Source organism: Rattus rattus, chromosome 3 (genome assembly GCF_011064425.1).
Source record: "Rattus rattus isolate New Zealand chromosome 3, Rrattus_CSIRO_v1, whole genome shotgun sequence".
NCBI lineage: Eukaryota > Metazoa > Chordata > Mammalia > Rodentia > Muridae > Rattus > Rattus rattus.
Window position 1 is genome coordinate 172553422 of NC_046156.1, and position 15514 is coordinate 172568935.

The 15514-nt window shown below is 41.1% G+C and overlaps 2 protein-coding genes across 2 annotated transcripts in view; one reads left to right on the forward strand and one right to left on the reverse strand.

Moving 5' to 3' along the window:
• The window catches only part of Wdr70 (WD repeat domain 70), a 226527-nt gene that overhangs the window by 142700 nt on the left and 68313 nt on the right, over window positions 1-15514 (forward strand). The window lies entirely within an intron of this gene.
• Window positions 9831-11503, reverse strand: Pld6 (phospholipase D family member 6). The gene is given in 4 exon segments (XM_032896533.1): window positions 9831-10237; window positions 10239-10364; window positions 10366-10427; window positions 11473-11503. Coding segments are annotated over 4 exon segments (474 nt in total). The 3' UTR covers window positions 9831-9982.

The window sequence follows — 15514 nt, forward strand, 5'->3', positions numbered from 1 at the left end:
CATTCTCTCTTGGTGCGTCAGAGTATTCTCTGCCTCCTACATTTAGTGACTGGCTAACACAGTTGGTTTCAATGCCTCTGAATCCTCCTCCATAATTTTTGTCATTGCCTGTGTTCTGCTTCCAACTGGGGTTGGTTGACAGTCACATCTTCTTCTTTGATATGCCTGGCCCCAGACTGAGTCATGTCAAGTGTGGCAATCACTGTTCAGTGCCAGTCACTTCCCTAATGAGGGTCACATTTCTTCAGGTAGAATCCATGACCCTTCGGAGTCTGTCCGCAGACTTTGTCTTCCATTACTTCTCTGTAAGTAGTTTTTTTTGCTTCTTTGTTTTTGTTTTTTCAAGACAGGGTCTCACTCTGTAGACCAGGCTGCCTTTGAACTCACAGAGATCTACCTGCCTCTGCCTCTTGAGTACTAGGATTAAAGGTGTGACCTGTTATTCTCACCCGGCTATATTATTCTCCCTTTTTGTGTGTGTGAGCAATGCTGTCAGTTGCCGGCTAGACACCTTTTTCTATGCTGACCATTCAGTCCTCATATCTTGTTTCTGAAAGAACCCCCATTTCTGATGGGAATCTCATCCACTAAACAACCCAAGTCAGACTTGAACCTTCCAAAATGCTCTTGACAGTCAGGTGCTTTATTGTGGGCCAGAAAAGTAAGTACAGAGGAGTCTGAATCCTGAAACAGTCTAGTAAACTACTGGGTTCACATTTAAAAACTCAACCAACCAACCAAGTTTCCATTTTAAGATCTCACCTTTTTAGTGAGTGAGAAGCACTTTGCTGTACTTTGGCCCTTGGTGATGGGGACCTTACTTAAACTGCAGCTGTATCTACCCAGTTGGTGAGATGACGGTGGCTCAAGGTATCAGATAGGGAAGGAAGGATTGAAACAGTGAGGCACTGCAGTGACCTGGTCGGTGCTCACCTGCCTGCCTTAGGCCAGCAAGCTCTAGGCTAGTTACCACTTGTTGAGACTTCCTGTTCCTTGGGGTCTTTGCAGTTACCCAGCTGCTCCTGGGCCTAGGCACCAGTTGTTGCCTGTCATATGTTGGTTTATCCTGGCTTCTAGAATACCATTTCAAGTAACTCGAATACCTCGTAACTAGAATATAGATTAAGAGTGGCTCTACAGTCAAACTGCCCGCAAGAGCTGTGCCTGTACTCTATCCTGACCCCATGTCTCCATCCAGTTTGCCTGATCTAGTTTCTTCATAACAACCATTACTATGTAACTGTTTCATTTACCCATTTATTTGTTTTACGATTTTATTTATTTGTATGTGTATTTATTAGTATGTAGAAAGTAAGAAGACATTATCTTAGAGTTTTTATTGCGATGAATCACCATGACCCAAACAACTTGGGTAGGAAAGGGTTTTTTGGCTTACTCTTCCCACATCACTGTTCATAACTGAAGGAAGTCAGGACAGGAACTCAAGCAAGTCAGGAACCTGGAAGTAGGAACTGATGCAGAAGCTATGGAGGAATGCTGCTTATTGGCTTGCTCATCTTGGCTTACTCTCTTAGGGTCCAAGAATGACTGAAGAATGATACCCCAGACTCAGTTAGTATGCATAAACAAAGAACATTTATTCAGCCAAGTTTCCTGCATGCAGGGGTCTCCCCATCTGGGAATGGAGACCCCTGGTGTACCTGCAGGCCCAGCTTTTATTATCAGTTAGGGGGAATTCCAGTGTCAGTTTACTTTGATTGGTTAGCCCTAGCTCTCGGGGTCTGACTGATTCTATAATTGGTTGGGCTCTGGAGACCTCCCAGAGGGTTGATTATACATTTTAGGTACCTATTCTTACTTCAGGCCAGATGACAAGGTATCATCCGATTGGCTGCCTATGGCGGTGGTTGGCAGACCGCAGGTTCCTGAATCTGGGTTCTCATTTCTGGGAAACAGCATTTTAGGCCTAATCGCCCAAATTATTAGCTTATCATTGATTCTGCCTGTCTCTGGCTAACTCTGTTCTGCTTTTTTATGGAACCCAGGACCACTAGCCCAAGGATGGCGTCACCCACAATGAACTGGGTCCTCACCTATCAATCATTAATTAAGAATATTATTTAGGGGCTTGCCTATAGCCTAGTCTTATGGAGTCGTGGTCTCAACTGAGGTTCCATCCTTCCAGGTGACTTTTTCTTGTGTTTGTATAAAACTGTCCAGCACAGACAACTTGCAGAAATTGGCTTTCTTCTTTGATCATGTAGGGTCTAGTGTCAAACTAGGTCTTCAGGCTTGGTGGAATGAAGCTTTACTGCTAAGTATCTCACTGGGCCCTGTTTATTTACCTTTTTTGTCTGATGGCTTAGACATTTCATCTGTCACTAAGCTTCAGAAGGTCAGGAGATTTGTGCTTAATTGATGCTTCTTTATGTCTTAGAAAATCATTTATTGAGAAGATGAACAAGTGAATAAAAAATATCAGAGTACCATGGGTTTTGTATGTAGTTGATTTGATTCTCAGTTGTTTTATTGGTCTTTTTACATTGCTTATTCAAACTTTATTATCATCATATGAGTGTGATATTGGTTGATTCAGCCTTCAGTGTGTATGGCAATGCTTATTTGTCCTAACAGTATTTCAACCTGTTGTCTTCCAAAACGTGTGGGATTCATAAGAGATGTTTATTGAACATTAACTCAGTGCCAGGTATGTTCTAAGCGTTTGATTTACTCCCATGCTCACACACGTATATGGGCATTCATCTGATCTTTGTAGGATAATATTCACAAGTAAGTGCTATCGTCAGCTAATGTTTTAGATAAGAACACTAAAGTACAGAAGCTAAAAGTATAATGACTTGCCCAGGATTACACAGACCATAAGTGGTAGAGCCAGAAACTGGGATCCTAGGAAATCACTTTATGGTCCCAAAAGAAATAATTCTGATGGGAATGTGCTGAAAATAACGGATTCAAAGGAACGATGAGATAGTTTTGTCATGCTTTTATTGACTTGAATTTAGACAGAGTGAGTAATTCAGACAGGACGAAGCCTCTCCTCCCCCGGTCCTCCCTGGTTTCTTAGGACAGCATCTTGCTGTGTAGTCCAAGCTAACCTTGAGCAGCCATGTGGTACAGGGTGGCTTTGAACTCACTTACTTCCCTGTTTCATAGTCCTGAATGTTAGGATTATAGAAATTGCCACCATACTTGTATCTAAATGAAATATCTCACTGTTTAGCCCAGGTGGCCTTGAATTCTCATCCACATTTTGTGTGACCATAGTTAGAGACCGCCGTTTCATAGCCTGTCTTCAGTTTCAGCAGACCGCATCTCCAGAGCTCGTGGTATCCTCTGGAAGACCACCGCCAGCTTTGCTCTGTTTAATGGCCAACAAAGAAAGTTGATTTGGGCTATCTTTTTCTGATTGTAAAACTGGCCCATGTTTATTTGAACAAATGTTCATCAAAAATAGAAGAGTTTACCAGAGTTGCCAGCTCTAAACACCTCATAAAGAGTAGGAATTTCTACATCATTTCCCATAGTCAGACATGAGGTGGATGTGCCTGGTGGATGTGTGCTCTGGGGTATTAGGCTTGTAGTTGCCTGTGTAATTAGTCATCTTCTTCCTCGATTAGGGTCTGAATAGATTGGAAAGTAAGAGTCATTAGTCAAGCATGCTGGATGAAGGCCAGAATTTACCATTACTCGAGACTGAGTACAGGGAAAGGCAGAAATTCCTGTAGACTGACTCCTGTAATGGACAGGAATCCCCAGGGATCTTAGCCAGGCAGGGCTGCTGAAGGAAGACCAGGTAGGGACAGAAGGTTACTCCGAAGGGGCAGCTTGTATCTAACAAGGGAGAAGAGAGGGCTGCCCCGGCCTGCCCACTATTCTTCCCATATTCACAAACTTGCTTTCCTCTGTCAAATGCTAAACTAGCTTCAGTCTAAGGGAAGGTGAACAGGGCAGTGGGCAGAAGGCTGGGTGAGATATTCTTCCAAGGGTTATGTTGGTGGATTTGAAGAGAAGAATAACACAGTCAGGGTTCCATTTTACAAGGGATGATTCTAGCTGTTCTGAATGGAGAGTTGTTATAGAGGTTGGAGCTGGAGACTGGGAGCTGTTTCAGGTGCCTCAGTAGTTTACTGGATGAGTATGGCGGTGTTCTGATATGTGGACTGTGGTGAATGAGGTTAAAGTGACACATGAGTACTCAGGATCAATCACATTATAATCTATCTTTGTTGTTGTTGCTTGAGATAGGTCTCATATCTCAGGCCAGCCTGGGAGCAAGTGCACAATCCAGGCCGGCCTGTGACTGTTTCCTCCCAAGGGCTATAGTGACTTAGTGCACACCACCACTCTCAGCCGTAAATCATGCCTCAAAATAAAATAGAGAGGCCTTAATTTGGAAAATGATTATATAAATCACACTTTATTGTCCCCTGTCATATTCCTTAATGTTCTAATTGTAAATAGACACAGGGAGCTGAGAATTTGGATTGCAGTAAATGGAGAACACTTGTTTTGATTTTGTGCTTCTTAGCTAATGTTAAACAGTTTTTATTTTGATTATTTTTTCAACCAGTAATATGGAATAATGCTCACTAAAACTAACCAATGGAATAGCTAAATAAAGATCTTTTGGCATTTCTTAAGGCACAGGTAAAGCCCTTTGCAGGTGTCTAGGTAAGGCTGTTAGTGTCCTCTGTCTAACATGGCCGGACTCTGCTGATGGCTATAGTCTCTAGAAGGCCTATATAAGGGACGCCTCTGTCTAGTACAGATATTTCCTGGGGCATGTTTCTCAACTGCGGGACATCTCTGATTTATTTTGTAAGCTGACAAGGCCAAACATTACTGTTTTAAGCATTATAAACAAAACAGTAAATGTTAAATGTTCATTTAATAGAGGCACTAGTAGGACTTTTATATACAGAAAGCAGAGACTGAGCCAAAACTGTGAAGGGTTCTCTGTCTGTGAGCATTGGTTTTAACCTACTCTCTGATTCATTGCCACAGGAGTGAGGCACCGCTGGTGAACTAGCTGAGTGCTCAGTGCTCTGGGAGTCCTCTCCCTTTTATTTTGTTGTGCTTTCCTTCTGCTGATTACCCAAGACTTAGTAAGCGAGCACATTTCTTGCAATTTCTCAGAAACTGTCTGTTACAGTTCAATTAAAGGTTTAACAAGACTCAGTTAAACCTCAATGCTGCAAAATGTTTTAACTGTCTTTTGTTTGTTTGTTTGAGACAGGGTTTTTTCTCTCTAACCTTGGCTGTCCTGAAACTTCTTCTATGGACCAGGCTGGCCTTGAACTCACAGAGATTGCCTCTCTCAAACTCCCAAGGCTGTACTGAAGGTGTTTGGCACCACTCCCAGCTCACTTTACTGTGATCACCAGTATTCCGTGGTGGAGAGCACTGTGTGCATAGAGCTAGTAGTTAAGGATCCACCATAGAATGACTGGAGAGAGCAATGCTCTGTAAAGCTGGGATTTTACATTTATTTTATGACCAAGGAAAAACGAGGCTGGGAGTGTGGCTCAGGGCTAGAGTGCTAGCAACCTCAAGGTTCTGGGTTCAGTTCAGTCTCCTAGAAAACAAATATAAGCATTCTTTTAAAAAGAAGTGTATTGGGCTGGAGAGAAGGCTCAGCAGTCAGATGCACTGACTGCTCAAATCCCAGTGTTGTAGCTCACAACTGGCTGTCTTTCCAAGATCTGACACCCTTACACAGACAAGGCAAAGCACCAATACACAAAAATAAGCATAGAAATAAGTTTATTTATATAGTATATAATATATAATAATAAAATATTAAAATAAAATAAATGTTCGTTTAATAATAGATTATTTAAATATACATCTGTCCTTGAAGCTCAGTAGGTAAAGGAGTTTGCCACCAAACCTAATGACATGAGTTCAATCCCCAAAACCCACTGTTGTTGACCTCCAAAGATGCATTGTGTGGTATGAATGCGTGCGCGGTGTGTGTGTGTGTGTGTGTGTGTGTGTGTGTGTGTGTGTGTGTGTATGCACACACAAATAAACAAAAACAAAAAAGAAATTTACCATAACCTTTTCTAATTCTTCAATGAATAGTAGTTTATAGTGTTTGTATTCCACACTGTTCTGTTTCTTAAAAGGCTGATTATGACCTATTATATTGATTTTTTTTATGACCCATAGAATTAGAACCAGAGTTTGAAAAACACATGTGTAGCATGCCCAAGTATTTAATTTTTCTAGCAGCCTTATAAAATAGGAAAGGCTTTTATTAATCTTTTCAAAATGCAGCTGAATACACTTGGAGAAGAGAAAGTTATATAGACTAATTGGACCTATGCATGGAAGGAAATAGACCACCATGGGTATACAGACATTTGAATACTGCAGGAAGGAAGGAAGAGTGCAGGGATTTAGACTCTGAGGTAGGTGAAGGCAAAAGATACGTTGTCTACTTTGGAATTTTTGCCTAAGTCCAGGAAGAGTTCTGCTCTAACATCAGGAATCACCCACGTGATAGGAGTTGCTAGGTACTGGTGTCCTGCAAAGCTACTCCTTTAACTGAGAGAATTCTTACCACCAGCTTCCCACAGCTCATCTTAGAGGTCTCATCTACACCGTTGCACCTTAGTTCTCTAAGGATGTCAGTGTCCCGAAGGCCACTTGTTTGTGTGCTGCAACTGTCATACCTACTGGATTATTTATACACCACCTTTTGTTTACTATTAAAATGAATTTCTTAAAAAGTTCTAAGTACTTAAAAATCAAGGCGACATTTACCATAAAATTATCCATTTACAGTACACAATGCTGCTATTTATATTTAGTGCATTACCAATGTTGTGCAGCCACTGGCTCTCTCCCGCTTCAAATTTGTTTTATCAAGCCATATAGCAGCCTATCACTATCAAGTAATTGTTCTCTACCCCCTTATTCCAAAGAAAACATAGTAACACTCTCCCAAATAGAAAATAGAACATAACTGTTCTTAAAGTGTACTAAAAATAAAGCAATTGCAAATACCAAATGGATACAATTGACAGCCAAGACCCAAATCAGAGTTTTCTACTAAGGGATAATTACCATATTAATATGTATATAAAGTATTAGTAATTCCCATTAGTTTTTACAATTAATAGATGGTAATAAAAAGGGAAATATCATGATGTATTAAACAGGACAGCAATGAAACATGTTGGTGTACACCTGCACTTGTAACACTCCAGAGATGGGAACAGGAGGATCAGGAGTTCAGGGCTAACCTCAGCTACATAGGTAGTTCAGAGCCCCTGGGTTACGTGAGACTCAGTCTTAACGTCCCTTCACCCAAATAAACAGAGAAATTAGCACTAAATGAATGCTTTCTGGTTGGTTTATTTAAATTAGTTATGAGGAATTTTACAAACAAGTTTCTCATCATGAAATTCATTTGTATTTAGTGCTTTTTCCATCTAAATATATCATAGCTCTACTCATTTTTTCTTTCATGGATTATTAAAGGGATTGCCGACTGACTGTCCCAAGAGTCTTGTATAACTGAACCTTTGAAGTCTGACATCTTTTACTTAGTATAGTGATTGCCATTTTTCTTGTTATCTTTGAACATAGTAACAGTCAACTAGAGTACGGCTTTGTGGTAAAGATCATATTTACATGATTTAAGACTTAACATCAAACTGATAATAATTGATTGCCAAGTGAATTGTATTTATAAAGTTTACTGGCTTAAATTGTCTGGAAACTATAGGTTTTTTTGTAGAAAAAAATTAACATATAGTTATTATTAACACTTGGGACTAACCCAATATAGCTCATCTTTTTGTGTTATGCCTTCCAAAAGTGTCTTTAACTTGATAAAAAAAAAAAACCCTCGGTTGATCATGTAAAATCATTGACCTTCATGTGTACTCAGTATTAAGGCTCAAAGATGACATGGAAAAGAATAGGCCAATGCCTGGTTAAAAGTCAGTAAATGTCCTTTCATTTATTCAATACACATTCATAATCTTATTTCTATGTTATAGAAATTCAGTAAGATGTGTTGTCCCCCTCCAAAATTAATTGGAGGTGGGCTGTAGTGATGTCTCAGTGGTTGAGAGCACTTGCTGTGCTCGGGGAGGATTGAGTTTGGTTCCCAGCACCCATAAGGTGACTTGACTGTTCACAATTCTAGTTCTAGAGGATCCAGGACCCTCTTCTAACAATGCACATAGATACATGCAGGCAAAACACTCATACACATAAAAATTAAAAATAAATAATTTTTAAAGTAGTTAGCTTTGTTTAATGTAACATACGGAGCTTGACTGGAGAGCGCTCTCCTTCCCAGCCCTACTCACCTGAGCATCAGTAATAACAGAACCAACACTAGCAGTACTAGACATAGGAATGGTAACTGTGTAGCAGGTAAAGCTGTCAGCCGCTCTGTCACAAAAATTACTCTAACTGTTCTAAGTGTACTGGGTTATTACACAGCTCCGTGTGCTTAGTCTTCTCTGTCTAACGGAATTTGAGGAGATCTCGGATTCTCCCTGGAAGTCTGATCCTGTAAGTTCAGATGCGATTTCTGGGGTCCCTCAGGAGTGGATGCCAGCCTTCTGTAAGGGAAAGCATCTGGGAAAGACTTGAGGATTCTCTACTAAAGGTTTTTAAAGATACAGCATACTATGGGGTTGATTTGCCTGACGGAGATCTGGGTTATACAGGAAAGGCCTCTTATCTGTTGGGGCCACAGAAAATGAGCAAAGCTGAGTGAGAGGAGAGAGAACCAGGTGGAGACAGCAGAGGAGCACAGTCAGGACCGGATCGCCATGAAGTGGAGGGGAGGCTCAGAAGTGATCAGTCAGTCTAGTCTCAAGCACTCAGGCAGCGAGCCACTCAGAGGCCTTCCCTCGTGAGCTGTGTTTTTAAGTGACACTACTTAACTTAAACCCACAGGATAACACGTTTTTGTGTATATTGATAAATTATGAATAATTTTATTTCACAAAATATAAGACAGTTATATTCTTTTTCTTTTTTTTCAAACACAAGAATCCACAGGTTCTAAAAGGGTAGGAACTTATCTAACATAACTGACGCTGGGTATAGTACACTTTACAGCTTCTGTTAAATCTTGGAAAATCAACATCAAGTTTACTTGTCTAACACTTGTTAAACATTAACATTAAAAAGTGTGAAAACCGCTGGGCGTGCCTTAATCCCAGTACCTGAGGCAGCCCCAGGCAGGTCTCTGTGAACTGAAGACTAGCCTGGTCTACATAGTGAGTTCCAGGTCAGCCAGGGCTACATAAGCGAGACCCTTCCCACCTCCTCCCCCCAAAAAAATGTTTTGCTTTTTAAAAAAAAAAAAAGTGAGATAACATGCATTGTGCAGTATCTGCTATTAAGCTAAAGGACACTTCATCCACTCAGACAGGCCAGGGAGCCGCATGGAGAGATTGTCATGCACGCAAGCATCAACAAGGACAAAACTAGCTCATGTCACTTGACCTACTTGCATACAAAAAAAATAATTCGAAACACGTCTCAGATGCACGTGAGAAGCTGTTCCTCAGACTCCTGTAAATGCCCACCAGAGCTGAGGTAACAGCCTGGGCAATCCGCTTACCTCCAAGATTCCCTCTGTCGTCAACTTTTGATCCATTACTGAGCAAAAAGCCATGAGTAAATCCACTGAGTCCACCATGGGTGCTAGAGGTGAGGGGACGCCTAAGTCCACAGCATTGCTCTAAATGTGAGGGCGTGGGAAGGCAAAAGCAAAGCCGGGCACAGCTGCAGGCGGGACTGAACACTGCAGGGAGAGGATGCCACTTGCTGAAGGCCAGTAAACCACGAGGCATGTCTAATGATGCCACTGGGCAACACTGTCACCTCCTTCCCAACTTCTTTCTGGTGGGGAGGCACACACAGGAACACTGTAAGCTGCTCCCCAGCCAGCCAGGAAAGCTCAAGCAAAGCAGGAGGTAACAACACAAGGACAAGCTGGAAGACTGAGCAAGACAAAGCAGGGTCAGTGCCCTCGATGCTTTTGGGGGAAAAAGCTGTACTTAGTGGGGTCAAATTCTTCCCAGATGCGCTCAAACTCCTCCAGGAACAGCCGCACGTACTCGGTGTCCTCCATAATCAGAACGTTCTCACGGTTGTTCTGGATGGCCTGTGTGGTCCAATTGAGGGAGCCAGTGATGAGCACCTTCTTGTCAACGATGGCAAACTTATGGTGCCTGTAGCCTAGGTCCTAGTCATGCCTTGCCTGTATATCTTGTGTAGTGTAACAGGCCGATCTGAGAGCCATTGAGGGCCATGTAGTCGCAGTCGGTGATGACCCGCACGCGCACCCCGTGCTGGTGCAGTAGTTGCACTGCATGTCCCAGCTGCGGGCTTGAGAAGGTGAAGGAAGCAGAGCTCCAGGTTGGAGCAGCCAAGAACGCACACAGCAGGTAGCTCAACGAAGAACTCTAGCAGTCAAGCCTCGGCGCAGGTCACCTGTGAGGGGAAGAAGAGCACCTCTCACCTCACCGTGGCCGCTGCCCAACCAGCTGGTCTGTTATATTCTTAAAGCTTCCTTCTTAGAAAGTGCACTTTTTGTACTTAATAGTCCAAGGTGGAAGTCTTCTGACTCTCCCACCTTGTGAATACAGTAGACATTCAGTAGAAGCTGGGCTGACAGGCTTGGGGATAGAGAAGCAATCTCTTCATGAGTTGGCAACATGACACTCTCCCTTGGTATAGGCAGTAGAGAGCCCAGCCCCCCCACCCCAACCCCCATCAGCATTCACTAGAGAAGTACCCTGTGCTGTACACCGCAGTGTACTGCTAAGTTGTGATTTGGGATAGACTAGGTATGTGAACTGCACTTTTGGTTTAAGTGTGTGTGTGTGTGTGTGTGTGTGTGTGTGTGTGTGTGTGTGTGTGTGTGTGTGTGTGTGAATGAGTGTAGTATGCATGTGCCCCTCTTTAAGTGTAGGCTTCAGAAATATAAAGGAGTCATTAACAAATGTCCTCAAAGACTCAAAGAAAATTATGGTAGCTTTGTTGACGCCAGGGCCTTTGAAGTGGAATAGATCTAGGTTTCTTATATATAAAACTTGTGCTGGTTGCATGACCGTAACACATATTTAAGAGCTTTGTTATTGTTGTTTTATTGAAGTGGGGTCTTATGTAGCCCTGGCTATACAGACTTACTGTGTAGCTGAAGTGGTCTCCTACCACATCTGCAGGGATTAAGGTGTTTGCCATCACACCAAGCTTGACTCCTTTTGAATACTTAGTTTTTCACATCTGTAAAATGAGACAACAGTAGTTGTCAGAATAGATAACATGATAATGTAAAATGCTCAATACAGACTTCTGTATGCCAAGAATATTTGTTTACATTTGCAGTGAAATGCTCTACCCTGAGCCATACCATATCCTTCTTTGTGTGTTGACACAGGGAATTTGAAGTAGTTGAGTTTGAGAAACAGTGGCCTTATCTTCATAACATGCTAATCAGGGGTTTACTCTGTACCTGAAACACAACAGTTTTCACCATGTTCACCATCAGACTGTTGAATCGACCCCAGAAAAGTCACTGCCTTTGGAGTTTATATTCTACAACTGGGGACGTTGGCATCATAGTCAAGTAAAGGTCAGAGCATTGGAAGAATTGTACAGCACACTTAACCAGCATAAGAACCATGAACATGAAGGAACCAGAGACTTAAGCCATGCAGAGCAGAGTCCCTGGTCCTTAAACAAAGCAGGAATGCATTCAAGAGTAAATTTTAAACTTTTTACTAACAGTGCCTGTGAGAGCTTGGCTTTCCTTTAACAGACTGCTAACTTACCACAGTAAAACTTAGAGGGAATTTTAGTAAGTCTTCAGAGATAGGTAACAGTTTATATCTAAATTTTAATTTACTCACCCCTGGAGACGCCAGTAAATAGCCTTGTTTTGCTCATTGGGCTTTAAGAAATACATGGTGTGGGGTGGAGAAAAGGCTTAGTAGTTAAGAGTATGGTTAAGAGCACTGGCTGCTCTTCTAGAGGACCCAGGTTTAATTCCCAGCTCCCATATTGCAGTTCACAACTGTCTGTATCTCTACTTTTAGAGGATCCAACACCCTCACACAGACATACATGCAGACAAAACACCAACTCATATGAAAAAAAAAAAGTTGGGCAGTGGTGGCAGGTGCCTTTAATTCCAGCACTTGGGAAGCTGAAGCAGGCAGATCTCTTGACTTTGAGGCCAGCCTGGTCTATAGAGTAAGTTTTAGGACAGCCAAGGCTATAGAGAGAAACCCTGTCTTAAAACTTGCTCTCCCAACCCCCATGTATTTTCTTTAATACTATGTATAAGAAATTATTTTACCACCAACCTAAGACTACAGATGGAGGGACCCATGGCTTCAGCTACATATGTAGCAGAGAATTGGTTTATCTGGCATCAATGGGAGGGGAGACCTGTGGTCCTGTGGAGGCTCAATGCCCCAGTATAAGGGGATGCTAGAGTAATGAGGTTCCCAATGAGGGGTGGTTTGTGCACTCTCATAGAGGCAAAGGGGATAGGGGATTGGGATGGGGAGCTTGCAGAGGGGAATGTGGGAAGGGGGGCAACATTTGAAATGTAAATACATAAAATAACCAATAAAAATGAAATTATTCTACAAAATTGACATTAAAAGAATTACCATGATTATAAAAACATAATCATGGAAAACAAAACTATTTCTGACCCAGGACTCATTATATACAACAGGCTGGTCTTGAGCTTAGAACCATCATCCTACCTCAACTCCCAGTGGTTAGGATTATAGTCTTGAGCCGCTATAGTCGTAAGCCTAGCTTTCTTTTAGTTTCTTTAGGTAAGAAGATTCTAAAAACTTTTAAAATATCTGTTCTATTAATCTGATTTGCAAAACTTGTTTTATTTCTTTTAATTATTTATTTTATTTTTGAGATTATAATTATATCATTTCCCCCTTCCCTCCCTCTAAGTTCTCCCATAGACCCTTCCTTGCTCTCTTTGAAATCCATGGCCTTTTTTTCATTAATTTTTGTTACATGTATATGCTTATATATTCCTGTATAAGACCTGCTCACTCTGTATAATTTTTCTTGTGTGTTTGTTTTCAGGGACGGCCAGTTGGTATTGGGTAACCAGTTAGTGCCTTCTCCTCAGAAGACAGTTTCTCCTGCTGTCAGCATGCCTTAGTTGCCTGTAGTTTTTGTGTAGGGTTGAGGCCTTATGGGCTTCCCTTATCAACCTTAGGTGTTTTTTATTATCTTCATTCATGTCATGTTTAGACATTCATGTTGATAAAACTTTATGTGTGTAGCTTTTGACATTCCTAGGAGACACATTCTCATAGCAACATGCCTGATCTTCTTCTGGTTTACTATCTTTCTGCCCTCTCTTCCTCAACAATTCCTGAACCTCACATGCAGATGTTATATTATATGTGTATCCACTGGGACTGGGGCCACAATTTTGATGGGTTGTGGGGTTTTGTGATGTTTTGGATTTGTTGCAAAGAGAAGACTCTCAATGGGCGTGAGAACTAAACTTATCTATGAGCATAAGGATTAAATATTTAGGACATGTACAAATCCTTATACCAGTGAGACACTCTCTCCCGCTCTTCTTCCCCTCCCTCAGGAATGAATGTAACCAAGGAAATAAAAGACCTCTTGATTCAGTCAGGGTTCTCTAGAGTCACAGAACTTATGAGTAGTCTCTGTATAGTAAGGGAATTTGTTATGATGATTTACAGTCTGTAGTCCAACTCCCTAACAATGATCATTTGTGAATGAAAGTCCAAGGATTCAGTAGTTGCTCAGTCCCACAAGGCAAGCAGACAAGGAAGAAGGAATCTTCCTTCTTCCAATGTCTCTATGTAGGTCTCAGCAGAAGGTATGGCTCAGATTAAAGGCATGTACCACCACGCCTGGATCTGGGACTTGCTTTGTCCCTGATGACCTTGAACTCAGAGATCTTCTTGCCTTAGTCTCCTGGGATTCATAGCCACTATACCTCAAGATCCCCATGCCAAGATCCAGGTCAGAAAATTGTATCTCCCAGCCTCAAGATCAGGATCACAGGTGAGCCTTCCAATCCTGGATTGTAGTTCATTCCAGATATAATCAAGTTGACAACCAGGAATATCCATTACACCTCTATAATCAAAACTTGTTTTTATTGCCAGAGTCATTTGAAACGTACAGTGAATATTCCCGTATTGTCACTGTACCTTCTTGATAATTCTATAGATTCTTTCTATCTTCCTAGATAATTCTGTAGATGTTTTACTCTTTCTGATGTGGTGTCCACTAGCCCTGGTACATAGACCATATTGTATTTTTTTTCTTTGAGAGAATGATGGAGTTAAAAATAATCACAGTAATAATTTTAAAAGGCCGTGCTGACATTTAGATCTAAGGACTGTCCCTCTAGGCTAAAATGTCTTGAGAGTAGCTCATACTTTGGTTTCAACTCTGAACAGATTCTTGCCCTCTGTGTCAGCTTACCTTTTGATCTTAAAGCAGTGCTTATTCTTGACTTCAGTAAGCTGTAAATTGTCCCTTCAAACTTAAAAAAGTATAGGGAATGACAAAACGAGAAAGTTAAACAAATGTGGCATTTCTGTTGCCTTAAAAACCCTTTCTTCAATGATCCCAGCTAGAAATATAAGATAGTTATAAAGTACAGAAGTTGACACTGACTAGAAGAAAATTGGGATACAGGTAATATCTTTAAGAGTTGTTTAGGATTACTTTTCCTGGACCAGAGGACAGTGGCATCCAAAGATGTAGGCCATGTATTTAACATGGGCTACCTTACTGAACTACCATAACTGTCCATTCATCTGCTTTCCGGGATTGTGTTCATGACAAGCACACTGCTGTTCGTCTCTGGAATTAGTTTTGCTCTCAATACTCCTACTATGATTACTACTACTGACCTTTGAAAGAAGTGACTTCAGCTCCTCCTTTGGTGTATTGTGTACTTTCTTATATTTAGAATTTCTCTCTCATACTATTCTAGCCCATTCAGTCTAGTTCTAGTAAGTCTGTATAAGCATTCTCTGCTAGTACTTCTGATACCTAGGCACTTTTTACATACTGCTTATGGGTATCTTATAGCAAATATTTATTTCAAGAGCAACTAAGTAGGTGACGTGGTGGCTCATTTCAATTTGCTTCTTAGCCACCGTTAACATTGGACAGCCCCAAGCACCCTGTATATTCTTGGTCTCTATAGCATAATAGTTTCCTTCCAATGGTTAGCAGAGTTTACTATTTCTTTTCTTCCTCCATCTTTCATGTCTTTATTTACTGAAAATGATTAATTCAATCTTCTTTTTGTACTTTTTTATTGAAAATATATTTTTCATAAAATATATTTGATGCTATGTAGTTCATACAATACCAGCTTCTCTAAGATCTTCCCCACCTCCCCTCGTCATCTAAATAGTAATAATAAAATAAAATGGGATAAAACAAAAATAAATCAGAATAGAACAAAACAATCAGAAGGAAAAGAGCCAAATAAAAAAGCACA